This window comes from Musa acuminata, chromosome BXJ3-1 (genome assembly GCF_036884655.1).
Source record: "Musa acuminata AAA Group cultivar baxijiao chromosome BXJ3-1, Cavendish_Baxijiao_AAA, whole genome shotgun sequence".
NCBI lineage: Eukaryota > Viridiplantae > Streptophyta > Magnoliopsida > Zingiberales > Musaceae > Musa > Musa acuminata.
The window spans coordinates 42,685,800-42,705,646 of NC_088349.1; the positions used below are offsets into that span (position 1 = coordinate 42,685,800).

General features: G+C 39.6%; 1 protein-coding gene across 7 annotated transcripts in view; it reads left to right on the forward strand.

The window, feature by feature from the left end:
• The window catches only part of LOC104000514 (alpha-N-acetylglucosaminidase-like), a 71,440-nt gene that overhangs the window by 45,106 nt on the left and 6,487 nt on the right, over nucleotides 1-19,847 (forward strand). For all 7 annotated transcript variants that reach the window (XM_065137246.1, XM_065137242.1, XM_065137245.1 and 4 more), the window contains 4 exons: nucleotides 16,795-16,912; nucleotides 17,607-17,654; nucleotides 18,706-18,814; nucleotides 18,929-19,032. In XM_065137246.1, the coding sequence (XP_064993318.1) occupies nucleotides 16,795-16,912; nucleotides 17,607-17,654; nucleotides 18,706-18,814; nucleotides 18,929-19,032 (379 nt within the window). The remainder of the gene's footprint in view (nucleotides 1-16,794; nucleotides 16,913-17,606; nucleotides 17,655-18,705; nucleotides 18,815-18,928; nucleotides 19,033-19,847) is intronic.

Genomic DNA, 19,847 nt, shown 5'->3' on the forward strand with positions numbered 1-19,847 from the left:
CGCAAGAGGCACCACGAGAACAGACAAGCTTGGAAGAATGTGGAGCACACAAAGGTTGGGATGGCTGAGTTTGAGCTACGGCTCAACGTTAACAACTATACTTGATGGTGCTCAAGGCAAGCGAGGCGCTTGGTAAAGGATGAGACCATGCAAGGTGGAATGAGTTGCTCAGCGACTGAAAGAGTTGTGCAAGGCTCGCAGAGGTGAGGGGAATTGCTAACTCAAAGAATTCAGTACTCATACATGGGCTTGTATGCGGACGATGGAATGTTCGCGGCTATCCCAAGGCGATCGAAACTCGGCGCCATGGAGCATTGAAACTTTCTCTTCGGCATATAAAGGATACGTCCGTAGGAGGCTGAAGTGTGCAATAAGTTCAGCATGTTGCTAGGCTTTGAGTGGTGCAGCGGGGGTTGTATTGACATGGAGTCGCAATCTAGCAAGTGCGTTTGCAGGAGGCAGAACAATGCATAGTTTATTCAGCAAATCGGAGTAGTCCAACGGGATGGTAGTCTCCGAAACGAAGAGAGATGTTGCTCCAACGGGATAGTTATCCAGGAGGGATAAGTCCCGGCTCTCCAAAGGGAGAATCTTGTGGGACGGACCTCACATGTTGAGGAGTACCTCAACAAATAACAACTCCACGAAGCTCAATGGACTGAGTAAGCGGCGAGGAGTCGTCGTATGATCTCGCTCGAGAGAATGCATTGGTGGATGCATTGCGAGATCAAGTGGGGAAGCGACCCAACGCAACACAAATGAAAGGACACTTGGAGTCGATATGGAGATCGGACTCAAGGGAGGGTTGACCCGTGGAATGGTGGGCGTGAGGGCCACCATCAACTCAATGCAAAAACGAGGAGCGGAGCAACTTGGGTGTAATTTGGTGAAGTACCCAAGTCGCATGAAAGGAGCCAGCATAGAAGATGAAATATGGAGCAGAGGCACAGTGCTTTCCTTGGACAAAGGTCAAGGATATGAACTCTTGCAGAGGCAAGAGCAGGATCATGTTGTTCCATGGGTCCTTCATTCTGACGGAGCAGACTCATCTTGCATGGTGCCAAAGACGAAGGGAGCTTCTGGGAACAAGCACCTTATCTCGGAAAAGCATTTAATGGAGGAACTAAGGCGACTCAATTTGCGGATGCGAAGTTGGGTTTAAAAGGCCTTGGCACGGGGCAAGAGGACACGGAGGCGGGTACTCTTGAAGAATATGCCACAATGTTGCCATTCAAGTTGTCATAAAGGAAGCGGTGCGCAGCAGAAATTGTGCTGATAGGGGCAGAGGCCCAGGATCCAGATAATGGTGCACTAATTGCAGCGAAGTCGGGGGATTTCGGGAGCTACTAGGCGACAGACTGTCCTAGAGCGGTGCTTCATCTAAGTGTGACCTAAGAGTGGGTGGATGAAGGTCGATTGGCAAAGGAACGAACAAAATCGAAGGTGGAAGAGACCCTGTGATGTATTGGCAGAGGCCACACATGGAGGGATCACAATTCGAGTTCATCCCACAAGGATCAGAATGCAATGAAGATGTCACCAGGAGGTGACATGGTGCAGCAGATCGTGGTGGAACAGTTCGTGGCAATGCGATACACATGAATGTGTCCCGTGAGGGACTAGATCATATGGAGGTATGATCGGGAGCTACTGGAAGCTCCACTTCGGTGAACAACACGACGGTAAGAAGGGCTATGGATTCATGGAGTGAAGGCCATGGTACTGCAGAGGCGGGTCTTCCGTGCGTGCATCGAATTTTGCATCGGATGAAAGTTTTGTTCATCAGCATATAGGGGCTGTGTTCCACCAAGGGAAAAGTTCGAATGCAAGTACCAGTGAGTCCTATGAGAGGGACTTGATCATACAGAGGTATGATCGAAGCAGCTAGAGAGTTAGACTGCTCCAGAGTTCATATTCGCTTAAGGGAGCCCGGCAAGTCAGAGGACAAGGTCGAGTAAGCAAACGTTGCTACCAAGGAAGCTAAGGAGAACAAAATCGGTGCAAACCCTATAACGTGATGGCAGAGGCCATGCATGGGAGTTGTAATCTGCCTTTCCATCGACCAAAGGGAGCTGCTTAGAGAACACGAAGGTGTCGAAGCAGGGGGTCGAAAGGGGTGAGGAAGCGACGATGAGTCCAGAGGGACTTACCTACCCAAAATCAAGCATCAGTTAGAATGAAGGTGGACTCGGAGGAGTGCCACAGAGACATATCTACTGATTGTGACAAAAAGGGATGCAGATGCGTGGCGACGGATAGTAGGGCCATGGGCATGGCAATGCTATGGTACCGTAGAGGCGGGACTTCCGCGAAAGTCATTGATTCCTTGCTCTAATGGAGGGAGAGCGTTTGGTCATGAAAGGCACCGAAAAGGTGGAGCATGCAGAGGCAAACTCCAAGTACCGAGACAAGGCTGAAGGGCAGAGGCCAAGGGACTTCGTAAGATTGGTGTTAATAAGCTTCTCATCAAGATAGCCGAAAGTGAAGGACTTCGGGTTATGCAAGAGTGCATGACCAAGGAACGAAGCAGGCAGTACGCGGTGCTGTACCTTTGCTACTCAGGGGAGTAGGAGGTAGGGTTGATGGAGAAGACGGTACAATTCCAGAGGCAACCAAATCTATTAGAGAATTACTCCAAGTTGGGGTGAAAACTTCTTGCATTCTAGAAGTTCGATGGCATTGAGAAGGTTAATCACAGTAGCTAACTCAACGCAAGGAGTGCAAACACTTCAAGTACTTCAGAAGTGTGAGCAAAGAGCAGGCGAAGGCCAGTAACCAGCTCGATGCATGGAGTACAACCTCGAGGAGGCGGGCGAAGTCAAGTAACCTTTGCCTTCTCAACCCTTAAGAGAATTGACGAAATCAAGTACCTCAATTCTCTTATCTATTCAGTAGAGGAGCTCTGCATAAGTTCAAAGACCCTTCGAAGATAATGGAAGACAATAGTTGTCAAATCCTCACCAACGGTGATCAGTGCTACTGAGAGTAGATTGTCCGCTTCATTTCCCAACGAAATGCCAATCGAAAGCGGAAGTGATGCGAACCTACTTGGAAGTGACAACTAAGTGAAAGAAGTGTCAATGGGCAAATTTTATGGAGGAAAGACCCAAAACTTCAGAAGTTTTCGAGACGATGCTCGTTAAAGCTCCAACAAGCATCCACCCAGTCCAAGCAGCATGAGGCATTTGAGAGACTAGCGCAGTAAGGATGGTCTTTTCATTCATCTGGAGGATCCGCAGGAACCAACAGGGATCAAGACAACTCAGTCAACCCCACACTAGAGTCAGAGTCATTGGCCAGTTGAAGCAGCATGGCGGATCAAAGGTTCGACTACTCAAAAACAGCAGCGGAGAGCAGTTGGGAGCTAAGAGGCGCATTGTCAAGGAGTTGCAGTGTCGGCAAAGGCTTCGACGAGGACGTCGTAGGAATAAGTGGGGGAGAATGTCACGGACAAACTTCTAAACAGGATGTTTGATGTAATGCTTATGTATGTCCGTGTCTTTTGGTATGTTTATGCTTTGCACAGCATGTAGAGGGACGACCGAAGGCTTAATAGTCCCATTTTAGTTGGGTTGGTGGCCGCTTTAGGCTTGTAAATAAAGGTTGTGTCATGTGGACACTTGTGAGAGATTTTCGGTCTGTAATGGACCATTTTGACCCTTTGTTGTGCAACTGTTCAGAGCTTGTAAAGTCTATTTGTAATTTATATTGTCTATGAAGTGTTTCTTGGAATGTTTGCTTGTGGATCCCGAGTGAGACGTTCTCTCTAACCCGTTTTCTCTTTTGTGGGTCCTGAGGGACCATGGGAGGCTTCGGGGAGGCTGACCTTTGCGGACGTACACGCAAGGGTACCGCACGACTTAGGCAAACCAGCTAAGTCCGTGATAGTTAGGGGAAGAGTAACATCGTGACATGGGAAAAAATGAAAAGGGAGTTGAAGAGAAAATATTTACCTGACAATTATCGGCAAGAGATTTTTCTCAAAATCCATGATTTTAAGCAAAAATATCTTAGTATGGAAGAGTAATAGCAGAATTCGATAATCTAATGTTAAAAAGAGAGCTTATGGAACCGGAAGAGCAAACCATTGAAAGATTCTTAGGTGGTCTGAAGTATGAGATTGCTAAAATTGTTCAACTGCAGCCATATTAGTTTTTAAATAATGTGAGCAAGTTGGCATTAAAAGTTGAAAAGCAATAGAAGTTTGAAAAGAGTTCTCGGTATGGTTCAAAAGAAGGCTATATAAAAGGAGGAAGTTCTAAGCCTATTGTCCAAAGCAAGGTGATATCGAAGGTACAAGAAAAAGGTGAAGAATCTACTGGCAGCAAAAAAACACCTAATTCTGCTACCCCAAGTGGTCGAAAATGCTTCAAATGTCATGGTTTTGAGCATAATGCTTCAGATTGTCCAAATAGGAGGATTATAAATTTGATTGAAGATCATAGTGATGGAGGAGAAGATAAAGCCGACAACGAATCAAAATATGATGAAGATGAGGAAGAGGTTACTTATGCAGATCATGGTTTGTCTATTGTATTGCAAAGTAGCTGACAAGTGTCTTATGTGGCCGAGGATGAAAGTTGGGTGAGAAAAAACGTGTTTCACACTAAATGCACTTCTCTTGGCAAGGTGTGCTTGGTGATCATCGACAGCGGCTACTTTGAGAATGTGGTATCTTTTGAGAAGGTGCAGAAGCTAAAGTTGGACACAATCCCTCATCTACATCCGTACCAATTATGTTGGTTGCAAAAAGGAAATGACATCAAGGTAAATAAAAGATGTTTAGTTTAATTTTCTATTGGCAAGTATTATAAAGACGAAGTATGGTGTGATGTTGCTTTAATCGACGCTTGTCATTTGTTGTTGGGAAGACCTTGGCATTATGAAAGAAGGGTGTTGTATGACGGCTACAAACATACTTATTCTTTTAAAGTGAATGAAAAGAAGATTATCTTAGCTCATTACAACCTTCCGAAATCAGTGCACCAAAGAAGGAAGTTAGCGCTTTTATATCCTATGGTGAATGCAAAGTTGAATTAGACAAGGGTGGTCATGTTATGGCTCTAGTAGTAGTAAAGAAAAAAGAACAACACAAGGAGACACTAGCAATCATAAAATAAATCCTGGAGGAGTTTAAAGATACCGGAAGAGATTCCACATGGCCTTTCACCTTTGAGAGACATCCAACATCATATTGATCTTATTCCGGGGGCTATTCTACCTAACAAGGCAACCTACAGAATGAGTCCCAAGGAGTATGGAGAACTTCAAAGACAAGTGGACGAGTTGATGAAAAATGTGTTAATTCGGGAGAGCATGAGTCCTTGAGCGGTTCCAGCTTTGTTGGTGCCTAAGAAGGATGGTTCTTGGAGAATGTGTGTGGACTATCGCACTATCAACAAAATCATAGTGGACTATCATTTTCCTATTCCAAGGTTAGCTGATTTACTTGATCAATTGTGCGGTTCTTATATTTTCTCTAAAATTGATTTGAGGAATGACTATCACCAAATAAGAATGAGGCCCGGAGACGAGTGGAAAACAACATTTAAAACTAGAGAAGGCTTATATGAATGGTTGGTTATGTCATTTGGGCTATCTAATGCTCTTAGCACTTTCATGATATTTATGAATCACATACTTAAGCCATGCATTGGAATATTTGTTGTAGATTATTTTGACGATATATTAGTGTACAACAAGAGTGAAGAGGAATATATGAATCATCTAAAATAGATATTTCTTATTTTGAGACAGCAAAAGCTTTATGCTAATATAAAGAAGTGTGATTTCTTTACTTCCTAGTGTTGTGTTTTTGGGGTCTATTGTTTCAAAAGATGGAATCATGATGGATCAAAGTAAGGCAGAAGCTATTCTCAATTGGCCAACACCTGCTTCATTGCATGATGTGAGGAGTTTCCATGGCTTAACCTCCTTTTACAGAAGATTCAACAAGGGTTTCAGCTCTATTGTCGCTCCAATTATCGCATGTCTGAAATGTGATAAATTCAAATGGACTAGTGAGGTTAATGATGCTTTTGAGCTTTTAAAAAGAAAGGTGACTGAAGCTCCTATCTTAGTTCTACCAAATTTTGATATTGTGTTTGAGGTTTAATGTGATGCATCTAACGTGAGATGGTGCTATTTTTAGTCAAGATGGAAAGCCCATTGCATTTTTTAGTGAAAAGCTGAATGATACAGGAAAAAATATTCTACCTATGACAAGGAGTTTTATATCATTTATCGAGCTTTATCTCATTGGAATCAATATCTTTTTGCCAAGCCATTTGTCCTATATTCTGATCATGTGGCATTAAAGTTCATTAATCACTAGCACAAGCTAAACAAGAGGCATGCAGCTTGGGTGGAGTTTTTACAATCTTATAACTTTATAATCAAGCACAAATCTGGTGTTCAAAATGTAGTTGCTGACGTATTTGGCAGAAAACATTCGTTATTATCAACAATGGAAGTCAAAGTGGTTGGATTTGAAACATTCCAAGATCTCTATGAGAATGATGTGGATTTCAGCTCAATATGGCTGAATTGCAAATCAAGTTCCTTTCAACAATTTTTTATCTTTAATGGTTTTCTTTTTCGAGCTAATGCTTTATATGTTCTATCTTGTTCTTCGAGACAAGTAATTCTAGCTGAAGCTCACAGTGGTATTTTATGTGGACATTTCAGTAGAGACAAGACTCTAACTCTTATTCAATCAAACTTCTATTGGGCCTAAGATGTTTAGAGATGTGGAGAGACATGTAAAGCAATGTCGAGTGTGTCATTTGGCAAAAACAAGAAGTCAAAATTCTGGATTGTACACTCCATTGCCTGTGCCAAATGCTCCATGAGAGGATGTGAGTCTTGATTTCGTTTTGGGACTGCCAAGAACTCAAAGGAACTAGGATTCTATCATGGTCATTGTTGACAGATTTTCAAAAATGTCTCACTATGTTCCCTGTAATAAATCGAATGATGCATCTCATATTGCTGATTTGTATTTTAAGGAGATTGCTAAATTGTATGGTATTCCAAAAACTAAAGTGTATGATCGAGATTCAAAATTTTTTAGTCATTTTTGGAGAACTCTTTGGAGGAAGCTGGGTACTTCTTTGAATTTCAGTAGCTCGCATCATCCACAAACCGATGGGCAAATTGAGGTAACGAATAGAAGCTTGGGAAATTTGCTTAGATGTTATGTTGGCAAGAATATTAAGCAGTGGGATCTCATTATTCCACAAATTGAGTTTGCCTACAATCATTCTATGCATCATAGTATTGGTAAGAGTCCTTTTGAGGTTGCTTATGGTGCTAATCCTACTAGTCCTTTGGACATCGTCCTACATTCGACAACTAAGCAATTTAGTGGAGATGCTGATGAGAGCGTAAAGCAGATAAAGAAGCTACATGAGGGGGTTAAATCAAATATAGAAAAGCAAAATAAGAGGTACATGGAAGCTACCAACAAACACAAAAAACATATAGAGTTTAATGTTGGTGATTTGGTTTGGATTCATCAAAAGAAGGAGAGGTTTCCACCTGGCAAATTTGGAAAATTGAAACCAAAGGCTGATGGTCCATTCAAAGTGTTTAAGAGAATTGGCAAAAATGCTTATAAGATCAAGCTACCTGAAGATTACGGAGTGTCCCCAACATTTAATGTTGTTAATTTAAGTCATTTTCACAATCAAATTGACGAAACAAACAAGGACTTGAGGACAAGTCTTTTTCAACCAGGGGAGATTGACACGAGAGTGTCTAATTTGCTATAATCTAATCATATGGACCTTGCTAATGATATGGTATTTTTTTCAGCCAACAATGTTGCCTCATAATCTTCTACTCAGCCCACGCAAATATGACAGCTCATTAGTATATTTCCTCCACAAAGTTTAAACTGTTTCAAGGTGATTTTCTTCGAGACTAAGGAATGCATTAAAAGAATTGGTTAGCAGTTGTAAAATACTTAATTTCGAAATTCCATATGCATGAAGGGTTTTTTTCATGCACTAGTACTTATTTTGGTGTTTAAGTCTTAGAAAAGAGTTTATAAATTATTGATATTTTGGCAGAAGCACTCTTGGAGTACTCCCTTAAACTCTGTATCTCTTAGATGCGTCCTTGAGTGGTAGGTCTTTTGTTTTCAGTTTTGTATCCTCGTTTATAATCCTTTGGGTGGTAAACTTTCTGTATCCCTTTATGATTTTAACTTGGTGGTGAGCTATTTTTTAATCTTATTTAAGTTTTATCGTGAGTTCATGTCTTTTCTTTCAAAACACTTATTCCAGCAAATACAAATGTACTGCGACTTTTCTTCGAGAGTTCGTTCCTTGTCTACTATGATTTTTCTATCTTAAATTCTCATTCCAGCAAATATAGCTATACTATCGGCTTTGTGTCAAAATCTATTCTGCTTTATCCCCCCATTCTGCATCACCCCCGGTATCACACCGTCTCAAAATTTTAAAAAATTGATCACTCCCAACATATTTGCCCTAGGGTAGTCAGTATAAGCATAGTTTCGGAAAAAAACATGATAGTCATAAACTTTGCGGAAAATCAAAGTTTGATTGGTTTTTTGGGCACTATATCAAAAATTCAAAATATTGATCATTCCCAACATATTAGCTCTATGGAAGTTGTTTAAGCTTGGATTTGCAAAAAAATATGACAATTATAAAGTTTGCGCAAAGTCGAGGTTCGATCAGTTTTTTGTGCACTGTCTCGAATATTCGAAATATTGACTATTCCAAACATATTAGCTCTTGGGAAGTTGTTTAAAATTCGTTTTGTCAAAAGACGTGATGGTCATCAGGTTTGCAAAGAGTCAAGGTTCGATCGATTTTTTGTGCTCCCACTAAAAAATTTAAAATATTGATCATTCCCAATATATTTATCTTCGGGAAGTCATATATGTTGGGCTTCGTAAAAAAACGTGGCAGTCATAAATTTTACGTAAAGTCAAGGTTTGATAGGTTCTTTGTGCACTATCTAAAAAATCTAAAAAATTGATCATTCCTAACATATTTGCCCTAGGGAAGTCCTATGAGAATGGTTTTACGGAAAAACATGACGGTAAAAATGATTGTACAAAGTCGTGGTTCAATCGGTTTTTTATGCACCAGAACTAAATTTTATTGATCATTCCCAAGATATTAGCCTTAGTGAAGTTGTATAAGCCTGATTTTACAAAACAAATGTGACGGTTATAAAGTTTACGTAAAGTTGAGATTCGAATGATTTTTTGTGCACCATCTTGAAAAGTCAATATTGACCATTCCTACTAACATATTTGACCAAGAAAATTTCTACGAGCCAAGTAGGTAGCACTATGGAGAAGCAATCGTCGCCCTTCACTCACCATTGAGGGCACGGGAGCGCGTGCTGCCGCGAGGTGCCCTTGCCCTCAGTCGCTTCTCGCTGCCTATCGCAAGGGTCGCCTCCCTGCCTCTTCTATGGCATAGAACTATTGATCATTGGGATATTAGCCCTAGGAAAGTTGTATAAGCCTAGATTCACAAAAAAAATATGACGGTTATAAAGTTTCTACAACGTCGAGGTTCGATTAGATTTTTGTACACATTCGCCTATGGGAAGTTGTATAAGCTTAGTTTCGTAAAAACAAATGACGATTATAAAGATTGCCCAAAGCCGAGATTCAATTGTTTTTGGTGGACCATCTAAAAAAATTACAATATTGACCATTACCCATATATTAGCTTTCGGGAAATTGTATAAGCTTAGTTTCGCAAGAAACATGGCCGTCATAAAGTTTGTGCAATGTCGGGGTTTGATCGGTTTTTTGCACAGTCTCGAAAATTCAAAAAATTTATCATTATTAACTTATTTGCCCTAGCAAAGTTGTTTGTGCATGGTTTCACTAAAAATTATGTCAGTCATAAAGTTTGCGGAAAGTCAAGGTTCAATTGGTTTTCTACGCACCATCTCAAAAATTCAAAATATTGACCATTCCCATCATATTAGCATTATGGAAGTTGTATGAGCCTGGTTTCACAAAAAAACATGATGATCATAAAGTTTACGCATAGTCCAGGTTCGATCGGTTTTTTTAGCACCATCTCAAAAATTCAAAATATTGATCACGCTTAACATATTAAACCTATGGAAGTTGTATAAGCCAGTTTTCGCAAAAATAAGTACGGTCATAAAGTTTGCGTAAAGTCGAGGTTCGAACAGGTTTTACACACCGTCTTGAAAATTCAAAATATTAACCATTCCAAACATATTAGCCCTAAGGAAATTGTAAAAGCTTGGTTTTAGAAACAAACTTATAGTCATAAATTTTGTATAAAGTCGATGTTGGAAAGGTTTTCTATTCACTATCTCGAAAATTCTAAAAATTGATCATTCCAAACATATTTGTCCATGAGATGTCGTACGAGCAAAGTTTCAGAAAAAAAATGTGATAGATATAATGTTTTTGCAATGTTTAGGTTCGATCGGTTTTTTACGCATCGTCTCAAAAATTCAAAATATTGATCACTCCCAACATATTTGCCCTAGGGTAGTCAGTATAAGCTTAGTTTGGGAAAAAAATATGACAGTCATAAACTTTGCGAAAAATCGAAGTTCGATTGGTTTTTTGCATACCATCTCGAAAATTCAAAATATTAACCATTCCCAAGATATTAGCTCCATGGAAGTTGTTTAAGCCTGGTTATGCAACAAAATTTGGCGGTTATAAAGTTTACGCAGAGTTGAGGTTCGATCAGTTTTTTGTGCATCGTCTCGAATATTCGAAATATTGATCATTCCAAACATATTAGCTCTAGGGAAGTTGTTTAAGCTGGGTTTTGCCAAAAGACGTGACGCTCATCAAGTTTGCAAAGAGTGAAGGTTCGATCGGTTTTTTGTGCTCCCTCTCAAAAATTTAAAATATTGATAATTCCTAATATATTTGCCTTCGGGAAGTTGTATATGTTGGGCTTCGTAAAAAAACGTAGCAGTCATAAATTTTATGTAAAGTCAAAGTTTTATAGGTTCTTTGTGCACCATATCAAAAATTCAAAAAAATGATCATTCCCAACATATTTGCCCTAGGGAAGTCCTATGAGAATGGTTTTATAGAAAAGCGGGTCATAAAGATTATGTAAAGTCAAGGTTCAATCGGTTTTTTATGCACCGTCTGCAAATTTTATTGACCATTCCCAATATTTTTGCCTTAGGGAAGTTGTATAAGCCTGGTTTCGCAAAAAAAATATGACGGTTATAAAGTTTGCACAAAGTTGAGGTTCGAATGTTTTATTTGCACTATCTCGAAAAGTCAAAATATTGACCATTCCCAATATATTAGCCCAAGAAAATTCGCACGAGCCAAGTAGGTAGCCCTAGGGAGAAGCAACCATCGTCCCTGCCACAAGTAACCCTCGCACTCGCCATTGAGGGCACGGGAACGCGTGCTGCCCATGAGGTGCCCTTACCCTAAGTCGATTCTCGCCGCCTATCGCGAGGGTCACCTCCCTACCTCTTCTCTGGCAGAGAACTATCAATCATTGGGATATTAGCCCTAGGGAAGTTGTAAAAGCTTGGATTCACAAAAAAAATATGACGATCATAAAGTTTCTGCAAAGTCGAAGCTCGATTGGTTTTTTGTGCACCATCTCGAAAATTTAAAATATAGACCATTCCCAACACATTTTCCCAAGGGAAGTTGTATAAGCTTAGTTTCATAAAAACAAAATGACGGTCATAAAGATTGCCCGAAGCTGAGATTTGATTGTTTTTTGTGGACCCTTGAAAAAATTTACAATATTGACAATTCCCTTTATATTAGCTTTCGGGAAGTTGTATAAGCTTGGTTTCGCAAGAAAACATGGCCATCATAAAGTTTGAGCAAAGTCGGGGTTTGATCGATTTTTTATGCAATCTCAAAAATTCAAAAAATTGATCATTATCAACTTATTTGCTCTAGCGAAGTCGTTTGTGCATGGTTTCAAAAAAAATTATATCAGTCAAAAAGTTTGCACAAAGTCAAGGTTCAATTGGCTTTTTACGCACCATCTCAAAAATTCAAAATATTAACCATTCCCTACATATTAGCATTATGGAAGTTGTATGAGCCTAGTTTCACATAGTGATTTAAAAAGCGCTAGGCGCCAAGGTCCAAAAACGCCCGAGGCGCTAGGCGCTCGCCCGAGCGAAGCGAGGCGCTAAAATATAAAAATATAAAATATAATTAATAAATATAATTATTTAAAATTTTAAATAAAAATATAAAAATATATAATATAATTAATAAATATAATCACATTAATAGTATAAACCTGCTGACGGAGAAACGAGGAAGCAGCGGCGAGCGGCGGCAGCAGCGGCGGCGAGCGGCGGCAGCAGCGGCGAGCGGCGGCAGCGGCAGCGGGAAAGGGAAAGGGAGCGGAAGGCGTGAGCAGCCGGAGGCCTCGAGGGAGGCGCGAGCAGCGGGAAGGCTCGCGGGAGGGCTCGCAGGAGGCGAGAGGGCTCGCGGGAGGCGCGAGCAGCGGGAGGGCTCGCGGGAGGCGTGAGCAGCGGGAGGGCTCGAGGGAGGCGCGAGCAGCGGGAAGGCTCGTGGGAGGGCTCGCAGGAGACGCGAGCAGCGAGAGGGCTCGCGGGAGGCGCGAGCAGCAGGAGGGCTCGCAGGAGGCGCGAGCAGCGAGAGGGCTCGCGGGAGGCGCGAGCAGCGGGAAGGCTCGCGGGAGGGCTCGTGGGAGGCGCGAGCAGCGACAGCGGCAGCGGGAGCAGCGGCAACGAGCGACGAGATCGCGATCGGGATCGGGATCGGCAGCGGCAGCAGGTTAGTGTTGGGTTAGGATTAGGGTTATATCGGTTTAGTTGGTTCGATTGAACCAACTAACAACCGAACCAGGACCGAACCAGACCTAAAATTCTGGTTCGGTTTACCCAGGCGCTCGCCCGAAGCGCCCAGCGCCTGGGCTCGGGCGAGCGCCTAGGCGGCGCCTGATTGAAGCGCGCCGCCTGGGACATTAGCGAGGCGCTCGGGCCTCGCCTCGCCTCGCCCGAGCGCCTAGGCGAGCGCCCGAGCGCCTTTTGCAATCACTGGACTTTCACAAAAAACATAACGATCATAAAGTTTGTGCAAAGTGAAGGTTAGATCGGTTTTTTAAGCACCATCTAAAAAATTCAAAATATTGATCATGCCCAACATATTAAACCTACGAAAGTTGTATAAGCCAGTTTTCATAAAAAAAGTAACGATCATAAAGTTTGTGCAAAGTCGAGGTTCGAATAGTTTTTGCACACCATCTTGAAAATTTAAAATATTTACCATTCTCAACATATTAGCCCTAAGATAGTTGTATAAGCTTGGTTTCAGAAACAAACTTACAGTCATAAATTTTGCATAAAGTCGATGTTGGATCAGTTTTCTACGCACTATCATGAAAATTCAAAAAATTGATCATTCCAAACATATTTGTCCATGAGATGCCGTACGAGCATAGTTTCAGAAAAAAAACATGATAGTTATAAAGTTTTTGCAATGTCGAGGTTCGATCGGTTTTTTGCGCATCGTCTCAAAAATTCAAAAAATTGATCACTCCCAACATATTTACCCTAGGATAGTCATTATAAGTATAGTTTCAAAAAAAAACGTGACAGTCATAAACTTTGCGGAAAATCGAAGTTTCATACCAAGGGTGATGTAGAATAGGTGGACAAAGCAGAATACATTTTGACGAAAAACCAATAGTAGAGCTGTATTTGCTGGAATGAGTATTTCGGATAGAAAGTCACAATAGATAAGGAATGAACTCTCGAAGAAAAGTCACAATACAGTTGTATTTGTTGGAATGAGTGTTTTGGATAGAAAAGACACGAATTCGCGATAAAACTTAAATAAGATCGAAAAATAGCTCACCACTAAGTTAAAATCACAAAGGGATACAGAAAGTTCGTCACCCCAAGGATTATAAATGAGGATACAGGACTGAAATCAAAAGACTCACCACTCAAGGACACATCCAAGAGATACAGAGTTTAAGGGAGTACTCAAAGAGAGCTTCTACCAAAATATCATATGTTTCTAAAGTCCTTTCTAAGCCCTAAATACCAAAATAAGTACTAGTGCATGAAATAACACTTCATGCATAGGGAATTTCGAAATTAAGTATTTTACAACTACTAACAAACTCCTTGATAAGACCCTAGGGTCTTATCGTCAAAGAAAAGAAGGGAAAAGGGATGATCACTTCGAGGGGATCGGCCTCCGAGGGTTTGTCAAAAGACTAAATAATATTTTCCTGATTGCCAAAAGAAACAGCTACATCTCTATTTATAGAGTTCTGATTCTAACTGAACTAAAACGACTCAATAAATATTATTTAAAAGCTCAGAAAATAAAAGGACCCTAACATTTCCTCTTTCAATTCAGCCTTGTCCTCAAGGCTGAGCAACATCAAATTATGGAAACTTCTCTTTTAGTGCTCTGTAGGACTCCCTAGCGGCATCTTCCTTTGGTAAATTAGCCTATTGCACCAGCACTTCACTCACGGGATGTCTGCGGTACATTACAACTCGTCGATCAAGTATGGCTTGTGGTTGAGCTTGAACTTTCCTAGTAGTAGAGGTATCTGGCAAATGGTGCTGCACTATCTCATCTTCACCCAACTTCCTCTTAAGGTATGAAACATAAAAAACTGAATGTATTTTAGAGCTAGCAGGCAAATCCAAACGGTAGGCAACTGGTCCAATATGTTCTAATACCTTATAAGGTCCAAAAAATCGAGGAGACAGCTTCATGGAAGATCAGACCGAAAGCTAAATCGTCACCTCCCGCTACTAGGTGGATTTAATCGAGGGAGAAGAAAGAAGAGGTGAACCTAGAGATCGGCGTCGATACCAAGGTCTCATCTGAGGCGATGAGACCTTGGTATCGTCGGCGACTTCTCATCCGCGAGAGGAGAAGAATCCTCGGCATCGCGTGGAGAAGAAACTGAGCATCGAGGCGGCGTTTCTTCTCCCCATGCAAGTAGAAGAAATGAGGAGACGAGGCAGAAGGAAATGGTTTCTTCTCCCCACCTTTTTCGGACGGGCAGAAAAGAGGCAACGTCACAGAAAATGGTTTTCTTTTATATATATATACCGAGTGGGGAGAAGAAATCGAGGTTTCTTCTCCCCACGTGCCAAAAAGGGTGACGAGGCAGTCACCCCTTTTTTTTTAAACTTATATACATATATATATATATATATATATATATATATATATATATATATATATACAAGGTATGCAATTTCGTACCGTACCGGAGTTTCGACGTTCGCTCGGTACGGTATGAAACTGTATATCGAGCGATATATCGTTCGGTATATCGCTCGGTATATATATATATATATATATATATATATATATATATATATATATATTTATTTATTTTTATAAAAGGCGATGTCGCATCGCCTCAGCGACGTCGTCGAGGCAACACAACGACGCCTCGTTTTTATATATATATTTATATATAAAATATTTTTATAAAAGGTGATGTCGCATCGCCGAGGCGACGTCGCCTCGTTTATATATATATATATTTATATATATATATATATATTTATTTATATATAAATATTCTTATATATAAGGCGACATCGCGTCGCCTCGGCGACGTCGCCAATAAAGGCGACACGACGTCACCTTTTATAAAATATTTATATATTAATTTATATATATATATATATATATTTCGTTCCGTTCGGTAATCGGCGGTCCGTGTACTGGTAAACTGACGGACCGGTACGTACCACCCGTACCGGGCGGTATTATTCGAAATTGCATACCTTGTACATATACATATACATATACATATATGCACATATATAAAACGAGGTGACGTCGCCTCGGTTTTCTACCCGCGTGGGGAGAAGAAATCGAGGTGTCTTCTCTCCACGCACCAAAAAAGGTGACAAGGCACTCGTCCCTTTTTTTTTTAGCGGTATACCGAAATCTACCGCTCAGTATACAGTATTGTATCGTACTAAGCGAATCTCGAAACTCCGGTATGGTACGAAATTTTAATCCTTGCGTTGAATAGTGTTTTCCAACTTAAAACCCGTAATATAATTTTATTTTATTTTTCAGAAATTTTTGGAGCTATTTTTTATCATTTTCCTATGTCGTTGGTATGCCCCGCCGTATCTACACATGGTACACTAGTATAGGGCAGTACATATCGTATTGCTGGTCAGTTGGTACACTGGTTTGGACCAAGAAGGTGAACCCTGGTTTGAATAATGTCTACCTTTGCACTTTGGTGAAGATGTTTGAGATGTGTGCAAAGAGCATTGCAATTCTACAATTTGCAGATTATGTTGCAGAAAAGAGGAAAAAAAAAGATCAGACATAGTATTGTTCTTTTTTTTAGATTTGTTCTTTCCCTAATTGCAAAAGATATACCGAAAGCTCTTTTGGTTCATTGAACAAAATATGACAGCTTTAATACCTTAACAAGAAATCTAAAAATCCAATAGAGTGATAGACTAATAGTAGAGTTGAACTATTTTGTGAAACATGACACCACCCAGAAAGATGATCAATCAAGAATGCAAAGTTCTATTTGTGTTCTCCTTTTTCTTATTGTTGCTAGGAGAGACTAATTAAAGTTGTTAATTCTTCTAATTTATAAAAAAATAAAAAAATATGCACACCTAGTTATGTGCTCTTATTGTTGATAGATAATTTATAAATTGTGCAAAAATGTATTAGTTTCAAAGATATCAATATACTTATTTTTTTTACTTCAAAAGAAGTTCTGATCTTAATTACCTTATGTTTCTTTTTGGTCTCTACAGTGATACATTTGATGAGAACACTCCACCTGTAGATGATCCAAAGTATATATCTTCCTTGGGTTCTGCAATATATAAAGGAATGCAAAGTGGTGATGATGATGCAATATGGCTCATGCAGGTATCATAAATTAGTTATTTCATAGGCACCATAGGTTGATATTATTCATCCTTTAATTACTCCAACACATGAATGAGGAGTTGACATCTTGAAGAGGGTTCTTTTTAAGTGTAGATATTGGTGGTCAATTTTTACAATTTAACAATTGATTAGTTTGGCAAACTTGGAAACTTGGTTTTAGATTTAATACATGTTAGCTAAAGCTGGGTTTCAGAACAAATAGATAGTTTTCTTAATTTTTATCCCTGTTTCGATTGATCCAATTTGAACACTAGGAACTTATGTATCATGTAATAGATATTTTGTCATTAGAAAGAATTTCAAGGTTATTGTTGAAGATGCATGCTATTGTACCATATTGGTTGCCAATGAATATTAAGCATTAAACAATCCTGGAGTAGGAAGCTTTTCCTATTTCAGTTAGATGATGCCTAGTGATTATTTGAGTTTCTTGTGGTTTTATAATAAACAGATATCAACATTTTATGAGGCATGATACCCTCATTATCATGTGTGGGCACCTTGTTGGGGTGATACATACTACTTTGCATTAGCCAACATGTACAATATGCCAGTTCCTTTAATTTTTTTTTCCATGAATTAATAGATTTTAGGGCTTCTTTCAAGGTCAAGCGTGATGCTCTTGGTTTCACAGTAACATCAAATAATCTTTTTGTGTTCTAAACTTCTACAGGGTTGGTTATTTTCATATGACCCGTTCTGGAAACCACCTCAGATGAAGGTAGTGTTTTTGTTGACCTGCTAGTTTAGATTTTATTAATACTTATCTCCGTCATTATCTTATTATTTACTTGAAATTCTGTGTTCATGTCCATTTTATACCAAATACGTTTGATACCTATGTTAATCCTTATAATAAAGTTTTCCTTGATTTGCAATTATGTTGCAAATGTTCTTGTATATGGAGGTTGGCAAAATCATGGGATCAATTTAGAAATATCATGTGTGCTTATTTAATATACTATGACAACAAATAAAATGGCATATGATTTGAGAATTTGTTTTATGATGATCATTTGTATAAATTTTAGTAGGCCATCTTTTAAACTGATTTATAGGTTTATAACTAGGATGAGATTGTAAATAAGATGTTCTCAAGAAGTGAGAGATCGGCATTGAAGAATGCTTATCAAGTATCTCTGGATTGATTTAATTGAAGGCAAACAAGAAAAGAAAGCATATGGTCCTATCAACTACAAAACTGCATCACACAATGTAATATTGAATAACTATTTGGGATTGAATTTGTCGATCATTTCATGTCACTTGACTATATAGAGTTTTCTTTAACTACATCAACGCTATTGTTTCTGGCAAGGTTCGCAATACCGTACCGTACCGGTGTTTCGACCGGCGCTCGGTACCGGTACGGTACGGTATACCGCTCGGTACACCTGGGTGTACCGAGCGGTATAATCAGGTGTGCCGAGTACTGTAGCTGCTACAGTACTCGGCACGGTAACAGGTGGTCCGCGTACCGGCAACGTATCGGACCGGTATGTACCGCCCGTACCGGGCGGTACGGGTCGGTACTGCAAACCTTGGTTTCTGGTGCATCAAAACTTTTTTTTCTCGATATTGGCACAATTTTTTATAGTTATCTGCACCACATTTTGACAGTAGAAGTGATGTTAAACTTATACTATCATCAGAACTAGTTACTTCTAAGTTGTTAGCATTGTTAGGCTTATACCATCATAAGATGTTAAACTTATAAATTGTTGCCACAATTTGGTTCAGAACCTGCGATTTAACTTTTCTTTTATTGTTAGGCTCTCTTGCATTCAGTTCCAATTGGGCGGATGGTAGTTCTTGATCTATTCGCTGAAGTAAAACCAATATGGATTACATCAAAACAGTTTTACGGTGTTCCATACATCTGGAAAGTTCTCTGTTTCTCAAAATGTTGGTTTTCGTTAATTTTCTTGTAGCAATATGTAAAGATTCCTATTTTCCATAATCTTGATCAGCAGCAACTTATATTAATTTTCTACAGGTGCATGCTACACAATTTTGCTGGAAATATTGAGATGTATGGTATTCTCGATGCAATTGCACTTGGACCTATTGAAGCTCGTACAAGTGAAAATTCAACCATGGTTAGTTGCCTTTTTGTGGTACTTAAAATATAATTTATTATGTGCAGCTTATTTTGTGATACATGGTACCTAGTCCCAGGGTTTTTAATTTCAAATAATACTGCCTGGTACGGACGATACGTACCGGTCTGATAGCATACCGTTACATGGACCGTCCGCTATCGGGCGGAACACTCAATATGGCCCGTATCGGGTGATACAGGGGCATATCAAACGGTAACAATTGAAATTTTGATCATTATCGCCCGACACAGTTACTGCTCGACATAGCACGATAACGGTTGATTTCGACAGTGACCTACATTTTTTTTTCCTTTCTAACCATTATTTGGGCTAGTTCCACATTGTGAATTTGCTGGTTGTGCCAAATGTCATCAAGGTTCAACAACATAAAACATGTCGTTACAGTGGTTAGTGTTGTGCTTCTGACCAGTGATATAGGATTGTTGGAATTTGTTATTTTAGTTCACTAGTGAGTTAAAATTATTCCTTAATCTAGGTGTGGTAGTCATAATTTATTTATATAGTTTATTATATTATTTCTTGCATCCCTAGAAAATTATTAGGAAATGTTTGAATATATAAACACCATTTTATGACAGTGTTCACAATTTTAATTTTGTACAATCTATAGTGAATCACATTTCACGTTTTCACTATGAAAATGATTGGTGAAGCACGAACAAAATCTGTGCTATCTGTTAAAGGAACTCTTATAAACTGGTAGTGTCAATCTTTTTCTCAAACGTATCTTTATTATTCAAAAAATATATTTTTCGGTGCTGAAGCCTTTTTGTGAGCATCAAAGCATATGA